Source organism: Aedes aegypti, chromosome 3 (genome assembly GCF_002204515.2).
Source record: "Aedes aegypti strain LVP_AGWG chromosome 3, AaegL5.0 Primary Assembly, whole genome shotgun sequence".
NCBI lineage: Eukaryota > Metazoa > Arthropoda > Insecta > Diptera > Culicidae > Aedes > Aedes aegypti.
In genome coordinates this window covers 209,400,904-209,416,278 of record NC_035109.1, presented here as the reverse complement: position 1 = coordinate 209,416,278, position 15,375 = coordinate 209,400,904, and the positions used below count along the sequence as shown (strand labels likewise).

At 39.7% G+C, this 15,375-nt stretch overlaps 1 protein-coding gene across 1 annotated transcript in view; it reads right to left on the bottom strand.

Moving 5' to 3' along the window:
* Positions 1-15,375, bottom strand: part of LOC5572858 (protransforming growth factor alpha) — a 179,312-nt gene that overhangs the window by 102,901 nt on the left and 61,036 nt on the right. Inside the window, exon 2 of the mRNA XM_001660568.2 lies at positions 13,606-13,698. Coding sequence (XP_001660618.2) covers positions 13,606-13,698 — 93 coding nt within the window. The remainder of the gene's footprint in view (positions 1-13,605; positions 13,699-15,375) is intronic.

Here is a 15,375-nt window from a genome sequence, read left to right as displayed (position 1 = left end):
GTAGGTATGGAAGAGCAAAGAAGATAATCGCACTCGTCAATCCAAAAGCCCACGAGTTCATTTTTTATATCGATTTTCATTTCCATTCCGCCCTTTCCAAATCTCTGACGGCCAATTTTAATATCCGTGTGAAAATTTTGTATAAACAGTGGTTGACTGTGTTCAGCTTGCAGCAACAATAGCAATTACTTGAATGGTTTGAGCAACCTTCAAAATGAAAGTTCAACTATTCGGCGTTTATGCTATTCCCAAGCTTGTGTTTAACCAACTCACTATCCAGCCTTTTGCTGCACAATGCATGGCAGCGTGCTGCGTCGAGAGTAGCTGCCTAGGGGTTCCTGGGGTAATATGCACCACTTAAGGAAAATGTGCCGAAATTAATACTAAACAACAGGTATGTTTTACCCTACATTATGTTGAGTGAATTTTCATCATAATCACATTAGATTGTTGGAAAATTTAACTTTTTTTCAAACACTGCTTTTGCAATAAGTTTGATGCGGGGCACGATGCACCGCTTTTTGGGGCAGAACGCATCACAACATTGAGGTATGACGCACCTAAACAAAGGGGCATGATGCACCACAACATTGAGGCAAGATGCACCATCGTGTTTTAAACGTAATTTAATTTATTCTAAAAACACGAGTTTTTGATGATTTTCGTCTACAAGATGATATAATTGTGCATAAATACGTTAGTAAAGACTTCAAAAGACCTAGATTTTATGATTGTAGTTTATTTTGGAATGGATCGTTCTGCCCCGACCAATGGAGTGCATGTTGCCCCAACCGGGTGCGTAACAGAAAATGTTATGGAAAATAGAAATCGTTGTGTTATTTCTCAAAATCGTGTCATCAACAACTTACCCAGTCTACAATCAACTGTTTTATGGTGAAAGGTTGTAAAAATTCTCAATCCATCACTTTCAAAACAACAAGTTAAATGATCGGAAAGTTACATCAGAATCCTGCTTTTCGAAATTATTGTTCTATCTCCCTGTTAAGTGTTTCAAAATGTATCAAATTTTCAGGGTGTCAACAATTTGCAACGTTTCATCGATCCGCATAGTGTTTTTCTCCCAAAACTCGTTCATTTCAGAGAAATTGACAAGGTGCGTTTCGCCCCGGCAGTGCATATTACCCCAGGAGCCCCTATTTGTTTCTGCAATGCACTGGACAGCAAATTCGTTTGAAGCAAACTGAGTCTAAATTTATTGTCACTTTTTTAGACTGCAATGATGTTTGGCTCATGGAACAATTCTATTTTTTTTTTTCTAAAAAAAAGCTTCTTCTGGTCTTAACCAACTCTAATCATCGTTGTAGCCAACTGATTACTCACGCTGATTACCATATAAACCACAAGCTATTTATTTGAAACCTTCAATTAAGTAGACATGTTGTCGTGATGAAAGGGGTTCCAATAAATTGCTTAGATGAAGTTAAGTATCTAGGATTCATGCTAGATCAAAACTTTAACTTTCAAAAATTACATTGTGGGCTCTGTCATTAACAGAAAATCAAAAGGTTGTCTTAAGAAAAAGGTTCTTTTCTATGTACCGTCGTGCGGGGTGACATTGGGCCATAAGGGTGACTTTGGGCCAATATTTTTACAGCAAGCTAATGTCAGAATAATGAATACAATGTGTCAAGCTTCAAGAATACATTATAAATAGGCAATAGATGATCATAGGTGGGGCCCAAATAGCCGTAGCGGTAAACGCGCAGCTATTCAGCATGACCATGCTGAGGGTCGTGGGTTCGAATCCCGCTGGTCGAGGATCTTTTCGTAAAGGAAATTTTCTCGATTCCCAGGGCATAAAGTATCTTCGTACCTGCCACACGATATACACATGCAAAAATGGTCAATTGGCAAAGAAAGCTCTCAGTTAATAACTGTGGAAGTGCTCATAAGAACACTAATCTGAGAAGCAGGCTTTGTCCCAGTGGGGACGTAACGCCAGATAGAAGAAGAAGAAGATGATCATAGATAAGTTTTACGAGGTTTCTACTAGCCATGAGATGCATCGAAAGAGGCGGTCAAAGTCACCCCCTAGGCCCAATGTCACCCCGCACGACGGTACGTAAATTAATGACTGACTTACATCAATCATAAAAATCGTCACGGAAAGCATGCCCTTGATGCAGTTTTGTGCAACACTCCATAGTGAATGCCAATTAATCACTTGATGCTCAATTAATTTCCATCCTTGTTGCGTTTCGGTTGACACTTGCCGAGAATAGTGCCAACAGGCGAAAACGCATTCATGTTTCAGGGGAAGCACGTGTCTAGGGATGCAATTTTATTTTCACGGTTCTCGCGCACAAAGCAAAGCTTGCGTTTCGTAAAGGCAGGAAAATTCCGAGTTTTCGTTTGACTCTTGTATCACAGCTCACATGTGAGTGCACCACACCAGACTACACAATATAATGGTTGCACATTGGGCCAGATCGTAAAATTAGGAAGAAAAAGTAATAGTTCGGCTTTGAAGATGAATTCTTAGAGGAAACGTGTATTCGGCAAAATTGTTACATATCATCAGGACTACTAAAATTAACCTTTGAATAGTTCGAAATTTACAATGTCGACGTACTTCACCTCGAGACAAAAATGCAAAACTAGTTTTAAGTAAGAGTTGTATTTTTCCTTCCATGGATCGCATCACCAACCAAAGGTGACTCTCAGATCTCTGTCATCCTTCACTCATCAACATCCTTCCCCCGAGTGATTGTGGAGATGCAGAGGTATTCTCGGTCTCTAGAAGCAACAATCATTACACACTAACATTCCTTTCCCATCCCAACTGACTTTAATGACTTGGCCGGCGCCGTTATTAATCAATAATAAATATGAGAGCTGTTTTGCACTTCGAGAGTAAGCGGAAAGTCCAATCCCTTATTTGGATTTAAGTGCAATTCTTACCCGTTCCGAACTATCACGGATAGGGCTACAATAGACTTGAAAAGTTGGTGTCTTCAGCAAAGTTGCTTAAAATGCAACAAAGCACAATTTTCTAGAATATTTCAAATCTCTATGAGCAAAAATTAATCCGATTTCCACTCAAAACTTTTTTTTTTGTCCTAACTTTGCGATTCGACCCAATGTGTCGTGTATGGAAGAATGGTTTGGCGACAAGAGAAGGAACTTTCAATTATTTTCCACTTCCAGTCCGGCAATAATAATTTACGTTACCAACTTCTGTAAAAGGGCACCGCCACTACTGCTGACTACTGGAGGAGGTGCGACAGTAAAAAGGGGAATCGGGTTTTCTTTAGGAAAATGCTCTATCTACACTTGTTAGTCGTCCGAAACGCGGTCCCCGGGAAGGTCGACAGGGGTTACGGACTGAGTGCACTCGTATTGTAACAACATAATGCAGTATAATTTTATATTTTCTATATATGCACGCTGTGTAAGGGAAGGGCTTTGGTTTTTGCCTCGTTTGCATCTAGACGAGGCGTTGTCCTGTTTTTAGTTCAGGGTTTCGCTCTGCGACCGAAAACAACTTGCCGGCAAACCAGCGGGAGAGACGCCTTTTATCAAGCGAATACTTCTTGTCGAAGATTTTACAACCAGCAAAAAGGAAAGTTTATGGGCTTTCCTGGTCCTGTAACCGATACTTACTAGTGTGTCTGGTGAATTTCCTTACAGTCAATAGATTAAACAAACGGGGTAAAGTTATGGGGTAATGGTTGCTGTTGCATCAGAATGCTGATGCGACACTTCCCAGTGAAATATAAACATACAAGGGTTAATCAAAAAGGTTGAGATATTTATTTATTTATTTCATTCAAACATACATATTTTTAGAAAATGAGTTAAACTTAATATTAGAAATCAGCCAAATTTTAGACAACCCATTGTGAACGACTCGAGCCTAAATAAAATCAAGGCATATCGATTTTAAACCGTTAAACTAGATAATAAATGAAGATCGGAAAATGACCATTTCCTCAAAAACGAATCCAAACAGTGGCCATTCTTTGTTTTTTATGATTCATGCAACAACACTAGCGCATGATGGCTCACCATAATAGCATATCCGAAAGAACTTGAAACTATTGAAAATCAGAGCTACAGGTCCAAAGCCCTAATAAAGGTGGATGGTTGTGATGGCTATGACCATGGTCATTATGTAAAGAACAAACAGACAATGCTGTATCGTGTCAGCACCCAGGAGGTAGACCCTCTAGCTTCTAGCACGATGTAGGTAGCGCAACCCTGATTACACTCTTAAAAATAATGACTTTTACAAGTGACGTAAACGTGATTGCACTGAATAATTTTGCGACTCAAGCTAAAATATAACTGAATTTTATGTTTCAGATGACGTATTATAAAATTTAAATATTCAGTAACATACTTTTACAGCAACATAAGAAATAATCTATGTGATCACAAATTTCAGTTTTCCTTGCCATGCAAGTTCAATGACAGACTGCATTTTATGTTTATTATAGCGTAAATTTACATGTCCGTCGACCGTGGTGACAACGCCATGAAAATTGTCAAGTTTGTTTTCAAACGTAGTCGGTGGAAGACGTCGCGAGTGTTGTTCGCAAAAAAACTTCCGAAGAGATATAAAACATTGATTTCCGTTTGTGGAATATAGAAAATTCTTCGATGTGTTCTTCACTGCACTGGTCGTGTGGCGGTCGATTATTTGTGCGTGAATATTTATTTATTTATTTATTTTTCGTCAATCAATAGTAGACTACACGTTTACTTAATTCTATGTTGTATTATATCTTAAGGAATTAAAATATTGTCTTAGCTTTGTTCGCGACATGGTCAGATCAATTTCTGTGCAATGCTGATTATAAAGCGACATCATTCGATTCATTGGGCCTAATTTTGCATAGTTAGTTCGATGATTATTTGATGCAAACAAATTCCGATTTCTTAACTGTCTAGCGGGCGTGTAGAAATTCAAACATGATAAAAGATGGGTGGAATCAATACGCTGCGATACAATATCATTGACAAATGAAATCATGGCTATTTCGCGACGCTCATTTAAAGTTTGAATATCGATAAGCATGCATCGAGCCTCGTATGATGGCAGTGGAAACGTTGTCCAGCCTAATTTGCGTAAGGCATATAAAAGAAATTGCTTCTGTACTGATTCAATTCTATCACCATGTGTTTTTATATGCGGAGACCACACAATACTACAATATTCTAGAACTGATCTTACATAAGCAATGTACAAGGTTTTAATCGTATATGGATCCCGAAAATTGTAGCTAAAACGCTTAATAAAGCTCAACATATTGGTTGCTTTATGGATAATCGTATTATAATGATCAGTAAAGGTAAGTTTAGAATCTAATATGACACCTAAATCTCTAATCTTATCGCACTTTTGAACAATTTGATTTCCTAAAGAGACAGTAATCTGTGGTGTATTCCGTTTTCTGCTATATGTGATTAAATTACATTTTTTGACGTTTAATTGAAGTAAGCTTTTGCTACACCATTTATCAAATATACTTATTTCATTCAGATATATGTCGCTATCTTTGTTGCTATTGATTTCCATATAAAGTTTCATATCGTCGGCATAAATCAGAATTTTAAGATGTTTAAGCACATATGAAATATCGTTAACAAATAATATAAATAACAATGGACCTAAATGCGAACCCTGGGGAACTCCTGATGTAACGTGAACAGGTTTAGACATTTTTCCCTCAAATCTAACTATTTGTTGGCGATCTGTTAAATAAGATTCAATCCAGTTGAGGAGTCTCATCGCAATTCCCATTTTATTGAGCTTGAAAATCAACATAGGAATGTCTAGTCTGTCAAATGCCTTACTAAAATCGGTGTAAAGTGATTCGACGTGGTTACCTCTATCCATTGCATTCAAAGTGTAATTTACAAATTCCAGAAGGTTTGTTGTAGTAGAACGACCTTTATAGAAACCATGTTGTGTATTCGTTATTCTATGTTTTATTTGGCTGAACACATTTTTATTTATAATTGATTCAAATAGTTTCGGAATGGATGAAATAATAGCAATTCCACGATAATTTCGAACATCAGATTTTCTACCAGACTTGTAAATGGGTATGAGATACGATCTTTTCCATTCTTTTGGAAATCTGCTCATTTCAAGTGACATGTTGAATAGCCAAAATAATGGTGCTGTAAATTCATTAGCTAAGTTTTTCAGTAAAATAGGTGGGATTCCATCTGGCCCTGATCCTTTGGTGGAATCTAAATTCTTCAGTCCTGTTAAAATGTCCTGTACCAGTATTTGACTTACACCGATATCGCTTGTGAAATCAGGAAAACTAGTAAAATATTCAAAGTCACGATCTTTATCCGAAAAGTTAGTAAAAGTCTCTTGGAAAAAAGTAGCAAAAAGATTGCACATACCATCTGGATTATCTGCTGCTCTATCATCCAATGTCATTTTAGATGGAAAATTGTTGGACTTCATCTTCGATTTAGCATAATTGAAGAAATTCCTAGGGCAAGATTTTAAATCATTTTCTATTTTTGTGTTGTACTCTTCAAGTGCAGCGGATATGGCTTGATTAAGTTGGTTGACAATATACAAATAATTTTCTAAACTTTCTCGAGATTTTTGTTGCCTGTAAATTTTATGAGCCTTTTGCTTACGATTTTTTAAATTAGTTATTTGCTTATTAATCCAAACAGGGTTTTTCGACCCATTTCTACGACGTCTTCGCAATAGAGGAACTTCCATCTGAATAATTTCCGACAAAATTGAATAAAAATCCGTCACTGCACTTTCTAAATCTCCTTGGTTTTTCAAAACGGATTGCCAATCTATTCTATTTAATTTTCGTTTAATTCCGTCATAATTGGCGTTTTTATAATCAAAGAAATTCTCAAAGTCACAGTTGTCAGAATTGTGATTATTGTGAACAAAAATTGAGTACTCAATAGCTGTGTGAAATGCTTCATTTTTCCATAGTGGAGAAACAGATTCATTCACACAGAAATCTTCCATAATGTTTGAGAATAAGAAGTCCAAATAACAGTTTTGCCGGTTTTTCACATGATTTATTTGATTTAAACCTAAAAATGCAGCTTTTTCAAAAATAAATTGTAATGATTCGTTTTCACCGACAACCGGAAGCAGAATGCTTTCGTTTTCGGAATCACGAATAAAATCAGCATTACGCTGATTAAAGTCGCCATAGATATGCACTTTGAATTCTGGAGATAACTGGGATACGATTTCTTCAGCAGTTTGAAAGAAAATTTCATATGATGATTTGCAAGCTTGGTCTGGCGGAAAATACACAGAAGCAAATATATGTGTTTCTCCGGCGATGTGTGCTTTCACCCACACATGTTCAAATTCTTTATGTTTTGATGAAATTATTAATTCTGAATTGAATTTAGTAGATATTGCGATGAGAACTCCACCACCAGACATTCTTTGGGTAAGGACCAAATCTCGGTCGTCTCTGAATACATTAAAACTATTACCAAAAACTTCTTCACTTTTAATTTTTTCATTCCAACTAGTTTCAGTGCCCATAACAACTGAGAAGGATGAAGTTAGAATTCTTTTATAAATTTCGTTCATTTTAGATGCACTCTTCATGCGATTAAAATTTTGGCAATATACTAAAATTTCGGTAGCATTTGCTTCTGAAGAAGTTGATGGTAACACATCCCTTTGCATAACAATATTTGAAAGTTCAGATCTATCATTAGATACATTGTCATTATTTAAAATATTACCAACTGGTTGTTCATCAGCCACGATTGGATCGTCAGGGTCTACGTCTGAAGACTGCGTCAAGTTGATCGAAAACACGTTTTTTCACAGGAGCACGAGGAACAATGCTGCGAAAAGGAGTTTCTTAAGGCAGGACCAAACAACCAGTTGGAACTAGAGGTTGAGCACGAAGGGAATGCATCATCGACAGGATACGGATTCAAAATTTCGCCTCTCTGAAATTTGATCCCACATTGCTTAACTGGAGGCTTGGAAAAAGTCAGCTTTGCTGCTGCGAGTAAATCCTTATCCGAGGGAAGACCAGTAGAAACCGCTCCATTGCTTCTGCGCTTCATGTTGCTATCGTTGTAGTTGAACCATTTTTGTGAGGTATTATTTTCGCGTTCATTTTTACTTCTGGTGTGCTTGGAGGGAGTTTTTGAAAAAATGGTGTTTGTTTTTCGATTGGTACTGTTGTTATGGCCTCTGTGTTTATTCGCTTTCTTCCGTTTTTGGGCCTTTTCCTTAGGTTTTTGCTGTGATGCACGACACTGCTGACGATTGTCATATTCTGTCCAATCAGAGCGCCAAACCTTTTTTGTTCCTAGCAGACGCCAACCTGCAGTGCCATTCGAATTTCTGCCTGGGTTCAAAGTTTCGATTCCTTGATCAGCCAACTCATCTAAAAGGCTAGGGGGTGACTCATCTTCCACGAATCGAACAGCGCCAATGTTGGTTTGTGGTGAGTTAACAGTATCGATTAAAACTTTAACTTCACTCAAAATTTCATTGCCGATCGATTGCATTTCAACTATCGCATCCGTTGTCATGTGTGGCTGACTGGCATTATGATCGTTGCAATGAGCAGCCATCTCAATGGTTAGACTGCTCAGTGACTGGACTTCAGAACAGATCTTTTTTAGTTCGCCGGTTAGATCTGTAGTCAACGTTTCAACAAAATCTTCAATGTGCTGTTTTGAAGATTTCATAGATATGTCTAAAAGCCCGGTCAAATGATTTTTTATTGCGAGTAAATCACTGTTGGGCGTATCAGTTTTTATTGTTGAGTTTTTTTTCAGCCACACGCGATAATGCCGACACAGCATTTGAGACGATCGACGATGTGCTGTTGTTAATACTCAGCACCGATTCCTTTAGTTGAAGCTCAATTTGGTCAAATAAATCCTCCATTGCACTGAGCTTTTTTAGATCGGCGGCTACTCGAAGATTGGCGTCAGTTTGTGCCCTAATTGAATCGATTAGCTGCTGCTGTTGATGGAGCACTTTGCGGGTGTCAATTCCGTTTTTCAAATGATGCTGGCAATCGCCGCAGAGAGGTACCATAAATGATAAAATAAAACTCTCCTGATGGCGTTGCACACCAATGCATGCCGCGTGGTAATTTTTACAGCAGAACTCGCACTTCCATAGGAAGCGATCGTCACTGATGTTGCATGATTTAACACTACACTGCATTTTTACCGGTCGCGCGCGATGTTTGTAAACAGCAAAAAAAAATAATTTAAAATAACTACGGAGCGCTTAAAAATGCGTCTACACCCGACGACTGACTCAACTGATTTGGAACCCGATCAGGCAGAGAACAACATTTCGTTTCAACTGACGCAGGATCCCGTACCAGAGTGCATTATGCAAATGGTTTGGTTTGGTGATTTATGATCATAATGTGGTATAAAGAAATTATGTGTGATTCTATGCTGATCACAGATTAAAATAATCAAAAGGAAGAATTTTTTTTTCTATGAGTGATGGGAATTTGTGTTGTGTTTTAGGAAAGCAGTTCCTTCATCGAAGATATTATGTGGTGGAGTCTCCACCGCGGAGAGGTTTTTGCTACAGGGTATGAAATTGGTCTAATAAGGACCAACAAAGACGACAATCAGATATTTTGCTACTAAATGGTAAGTGTTCGAAAACTCAATTCATGTTATAACCAGCGCTCTGAAATTATTATATTCAATTATCAGTTTGCTGTACACATGCTAATACACGTCATGGCGTGAAAGTAAATCTTTTAAAACTTATTTTCACGTCATGCCGTGTTTTTTTTTTGGCTTGTCGTGTTCATGTAATTTTCAGAACGGATGTAAATTCGTGTCAATTATTTCGCTTCTTTTATGTGCATCTAAGGGGACTGAATTTTACATGAAATTTTATAAGAGTGTAGGTAGCCTGTCGAAGACTCTTCACCAACCAAGAAAGGCAAAAGTAGAGCAAACGGATTGATTTTACGGCAACCCGGCAACGAATAAAGGATAACGATTGGAAAGTCGGATCTTGGAACGTGAGAACTTTGAATGAATCCACACGTGTGGGGCTGCGGAATGTCAGCGTGAACGTAAAAGCAATCCAGGAAATACGCTGGCCAAAAACCGGAGAACGTAAACTCCGAGCTGTGGATCCCATCGCCAACACTTCATCCAAGTACCACATATATTAAAGTGGCAGCGACAGAGCAGAACGCGGAGTTGGCACCATGGTGATTGGGAAGCAGATGAAGCGAGTCATTCGGTGGAAACCGGTAAGCGACCGAACCTGTCTGTTGAGAATGAATAACAAGTTCTTCAACTACAGCCTTATCAGCATATATGCGCCAACGAACGATAAGCCCGATCACATGAAGGGTAAGTCCTAGGTAAGGCCTACGGCGAGTGCCCAAAATAAGCTGTTAAGATAGTCTTCGGGGACGCAAATGCGTATATATGGAAAGAAGATTCCTTCCAACCCGTCATTGGAACGGAAAGCTTCCATTCCATTACCCGGCGGCTAGTAACCTTCGCTGCTGCTAGAGGGATGACAATCCTACCTTGATACCTTGATGGCTACAGCGTAGCATCACGCCATTGCCGGGCGTATTGTAGAGCTCCATCTTCGTCGGTCTTGGGCGAAACTTCTCCAGTTGCCCCGAACGATTAGGGTCGCCAGCTCCTCTTCCACTGTGTACAGCCAGCGTATTCATGGTCTTCCCCGAAGCCGCCGACCTCTACCTGGTTCCCTGTTGAATATTATTTTCGCAATTCTTTCTTCCGACATTCGCACTAAGTGACCAGCCCACTGAAGTCTGCCGTATTTTACACGCTTGATAATATTCGCATCTTTGTACACTTAATATAACTCGTGATTCATGCATCTGCGCCACACACCATTTTCGAGTTTCCCACCGAGTATTGTCCGCAGCACTTTACGCTCGAAAACACCGAGAGCTTTCCGGTCTGCCTCTTTCAACGTCCACGCTTCGTGCCCGTAGAGAGCCACCGGAAGAATCAATGTTTGGAATTTTGTTTCCGTTTGCAAGCTGTGGGACCTAAGCTGGTTACGTAGTCCGTAAAAGGCCCTATTCGCAGCCGCAACACGTCTTTTCACTTCGCGGGAAACGTCGTTGTCACATGTCACAAGTGTTCCAAGGTTATGACCGACAAATCGCCTTCAATGAATTTTTCTCAATCGCTCGTCAGCACGCCTTGATCTCTTGGCAACAAAAATGGGATGGTGGAGACTTGGGAAGGTGGTTACATTCTATTCTCCCACAGGTAATGAAGAAACCGTGGTTCAAAGGGTTGGACTTAAGTTGAGACTTTATAAAGGTAATGTGTCGACTTATGTCCAATCACTACTCACTGGGCTCGCACTTTTACAGAATAGGGCTCACAGGCAGCAACCATTGCAGCTGTGGTGCAGGCTACCAAGATATCAACCATATATTATGGGAATGCAGCGAACACGATATTGCCAGATCTAATTTTTGTGCTACCCTCAGGGCCCAAGGAAAACCAGAAAAGGAAGACATTAGAGATGTGTTAGGTAAGCGGGATCTCGACTATATGAGACTCGTTTTCGAGTTCTTAAAGAAAATTGAAGTCGCTGTTTAATCCCTTCCTCCATGTCGTTTCACTGGCCGCCTCGTTTCCTCCCGAAACCCGTTTTTTTTGTGTCGTTACAGGTTATCGTTATGTCCACTCTACGTTGATCAGCAGCAAAACCGCCAGAAAACTATGCTGTTGAATGTCAACGGAAAGATCCCTTACCCCATCCTTACCTACAACATTTGTTATCCCTAACCTCGACCAAACCGCGAGTTTTACGGTTCCCCAAAGCTAATACTAGATATTAAGAAATGAACAGAATTGTAATAAAAATTCAAATGAGTTCGGCTCCGTTATGCCTGATGGCGCTTGAGCCTGTAAATAAACGAATAAGTAAAAAAAAGTGTTCCAAGGTAAACAAATTCTTCAACAACTTCAAACACATCCCCATCAAACACTATCTCAGCACCTACACCATCATGCCTGACTCTATCTCTACTTGCAACCATGTACTTCGTTTTGGTAGAATTAATGGTCAGGCCTATCCTCGCTGTCTCCCTCTTCAGAGGCACGAAGGCCTCTTCCACTGACCAGCGATCGATTCCAATTAGGTCTATAACGTCCGCAAAGCCAAGGAACCATTTCTCTGCACGCCATAATAATAATAATAATAATAATAGCACCCTCGAGTGCAATGTTGAACAGTAAATTCGAAAGTGCGTCTCCCTGCTTCAATCCGTCTAACGTCACGAACGAGGTTGACATCTCGTCTGCGATCTGAACACTTGAATTCGAACCATCCAGCGTAGCACGTATCAGCCTCATTAGTTTCGCCGGAAAACCATTTTCAGACATTATCTGCCAAAGCTCATTTCTTTTCACTGAGTCGTACGCCGCCTTGAAATCAATAAACAGATGGTGAGTCTGCAAGTTATACTCCCAGAATTTGTCTAGGATCATTTGCAAGCTAAACATTTGGTCCGTTGTCGAACGGCCCTCACGTAAACCAGCTTGGTGTTCGCCGACGAAGGACTCCTCGAGCGGTCTTAGTCTGTTAAACAGGATGCGCGACAAAATTGTGTACGCCGAATTCAGCAGGGTAATTCCTCTGTAATTGGCACACTCCAGTTTGTGTCCTTTCTTGTAGATAGGGCGGATGAGGCCATCCAACCAGCCGGTGGGCAATTCTTCGTCCTCCCATACCTTCAGAAGTACTCGGTGGATCGACTGGTAAAGCTGCTCGTTTCCGTGCTTGAGAAGCTCGACCGGGATCTCGTCCTTCCCAGCAGCCTTACAGTTCTTCAGCTCGCTGATAGCCTTTTCAACCTCTCCTATGGTCCTATGGGATGACAATCAGCAGTACCTATTTTACACGAAAAACACCCGAGTGGCGAAACCTGCTCCCAAATAGACCACGTGCTGGTTGATGGGCAACATTTCTCAGATGTCATGGATGTCAGGATCTTCCGAGGCCCTAATATCGACTCGGATCATTATCTCGTTTTAGCCTTGACTCGGGCGCAGTTATCCAGCGTCACGAGTTCCAGAACTAACAGAACGTTGCGATTCAATGTCCAATGCTTGTCGACTGATGGGCTGTGACAACTACGGCGTGGGAAGTGATTGGCACTGGTCAACAAGGAAAACGACTGGTTCGATAAAGACTGCCAGAGTGGTCACGGCGCTTTTCCAACTGTTTTTTTCTCAATAGCTGGCATTCGTCTTTAAACTCTAATTTATAGGAAATAACCATAATTTTAGACATTTACACCAGTCAAATATATAAGCGGCAAAAAATAGCTTTTGACCTACCATCCTGATATCCATTAAAATACAGGTAGCCTACAGTCATTTTATGAAATATTTGTGGAAGTAATGCTTGTAAGAATTTTAAAAACAACAGCCAATCCCAACATTTTTCTCTAACCTTTGTACATAGTAAAAGTGGAAGACATTGTTATTACTCCCGAAAAATTGATCTAGAAGAAATTCATTGTTAAGAAAAATCTAAAAAATCGAGTTTACGATTTGTAAATTTTAAAACTATGTTCAGAATTGAAAAAAATAATAACTCACCTGTCACTCTGCATACTGTACTTAAAATTAGGAAAATTGCAACGTATCCTAAGCTAGGTATCCTTCGTAACCGATAGCTTATCCGTCTCCTTCCTGAAATTAAAGAAAAGGGAAAATAATTACTACATAGTCATAACAAGAGTTGTTGTCTGACGATTATTAGTCAGAATCATTACCCCATCCAAACCAGGCGCTAAAGCATAATTAATGATCGGAACAGAAGTTTTACGATATCGTTTTTATTAGGTTCTTCGAGCAGCGCAGTACCTATAAGTGTAAAGAACATTGTTCTGCGGAGCTAAACCTAAAATGATATCCGTGAAAAATTTAATTGAATCCAAGCTCAAGTGAAAACCGTAGAATACAAAACGTTTTTGCCCTCCTGTCTGGATGGAGCGATTAATTAAGTCGGCTGGCGTAACAAACCTATTAGGTCCCTCTATGCAAATAATCAGAGCACCTTCTTTGGCGGCAATGCGCTCATTGTGTGCGGTCTTTCGTCGAAAACCTGCTTCTGGAATGCCTTACGGCTTTAACTTGGCGGTCGAAGATTCCACGTATAAGTATCTTTGTACGTAATGTGTATGGGAGAATCGAATATTCTTGGAACTAGCATTGAGTAGTCATCCAAGGGCTAATTTATTTGTTGAATGGAATGCAGCTCTATTTATTTTATGCTCTTACCCATCACATAATAAGTTCAATTTTGAAATACATACTACTGAGTCTTTCGGCGGCCGTTAGCCGTCCTTTACTGCAATTGGAAATTAACCCTTGACCGTTATGGCGAACATCGCATTCAATCGATTATTTGTTTCAGAACTTATACAAAACAACATCCCAAAGCTCGACATCAATTCGTTCAAAATTTCTGCGGATTTGTGCTTTTGAAATCGTGCGTAGGGGCACAAGCCGGTTTAAATTTTACGCCTTTACAAACGTGAGTAGGGACAGAGCTGACAGATATCTTTGGATTCTAAGATGTATTTTCTTAAAACAGAGAAATCCAACAGCTGATCACCATTCAACTTCTCAACATGATGGAACGCAGAGATTCTGACCATGATCCCAAACCGGGCCACATTTCACTGGTATTCAAAAGAAGTTCGCGGACTACACGAAAACTCTCAAAGGGGTTTGAATTATACCGTAATCCGGGGTAACATTGATCAGTTTTTGGCATACTTATTAAACTTTATATTTTTAAAACAGTCATTTAATTTTTTAATTATCCCAAAAATAAAAACACTTTGAACCGCGGAATACGCCTAAAGGTAGTCAATTTCCTAAGGAAATTCTACATTCATCACAGTAGTTTGTTAATGTTGCTCAATTGAACAAACTTATGAAAGATTTGACAACGGAATCGTTTTCGGTGATGCCATTTTTAGTAACAATCGCATTTTTATTGCTCATACCATTTGCAGAATTGCAGGGGCCCAGATAGCCGTAACTGTAAACGCGCAGCTATTCAGCAAGACCAAGCTGAGGGTCGTGGGTTCGAATCCCACCGGTCGAGGATCTTTTCGGGTTGGAAATTTTCTCGACTTCCCAGGGCATAGAGTATCTTCGTACCTGCCACACGATATACACATGCAAAAATGGTCATTGGCATAGTAAGCTCTCAGGTAATAACAGTGGAAGTGCTCATAAGAACACTAAGCTGAGAAGCAGGCTCTGTCCCAGTGGGGACGTAACGCCAGAAAGAAGAAGACCGTTTGCAGAACTCGTGTGAAACATGAATTTTCGGTAGTGTCATCCATAATGATA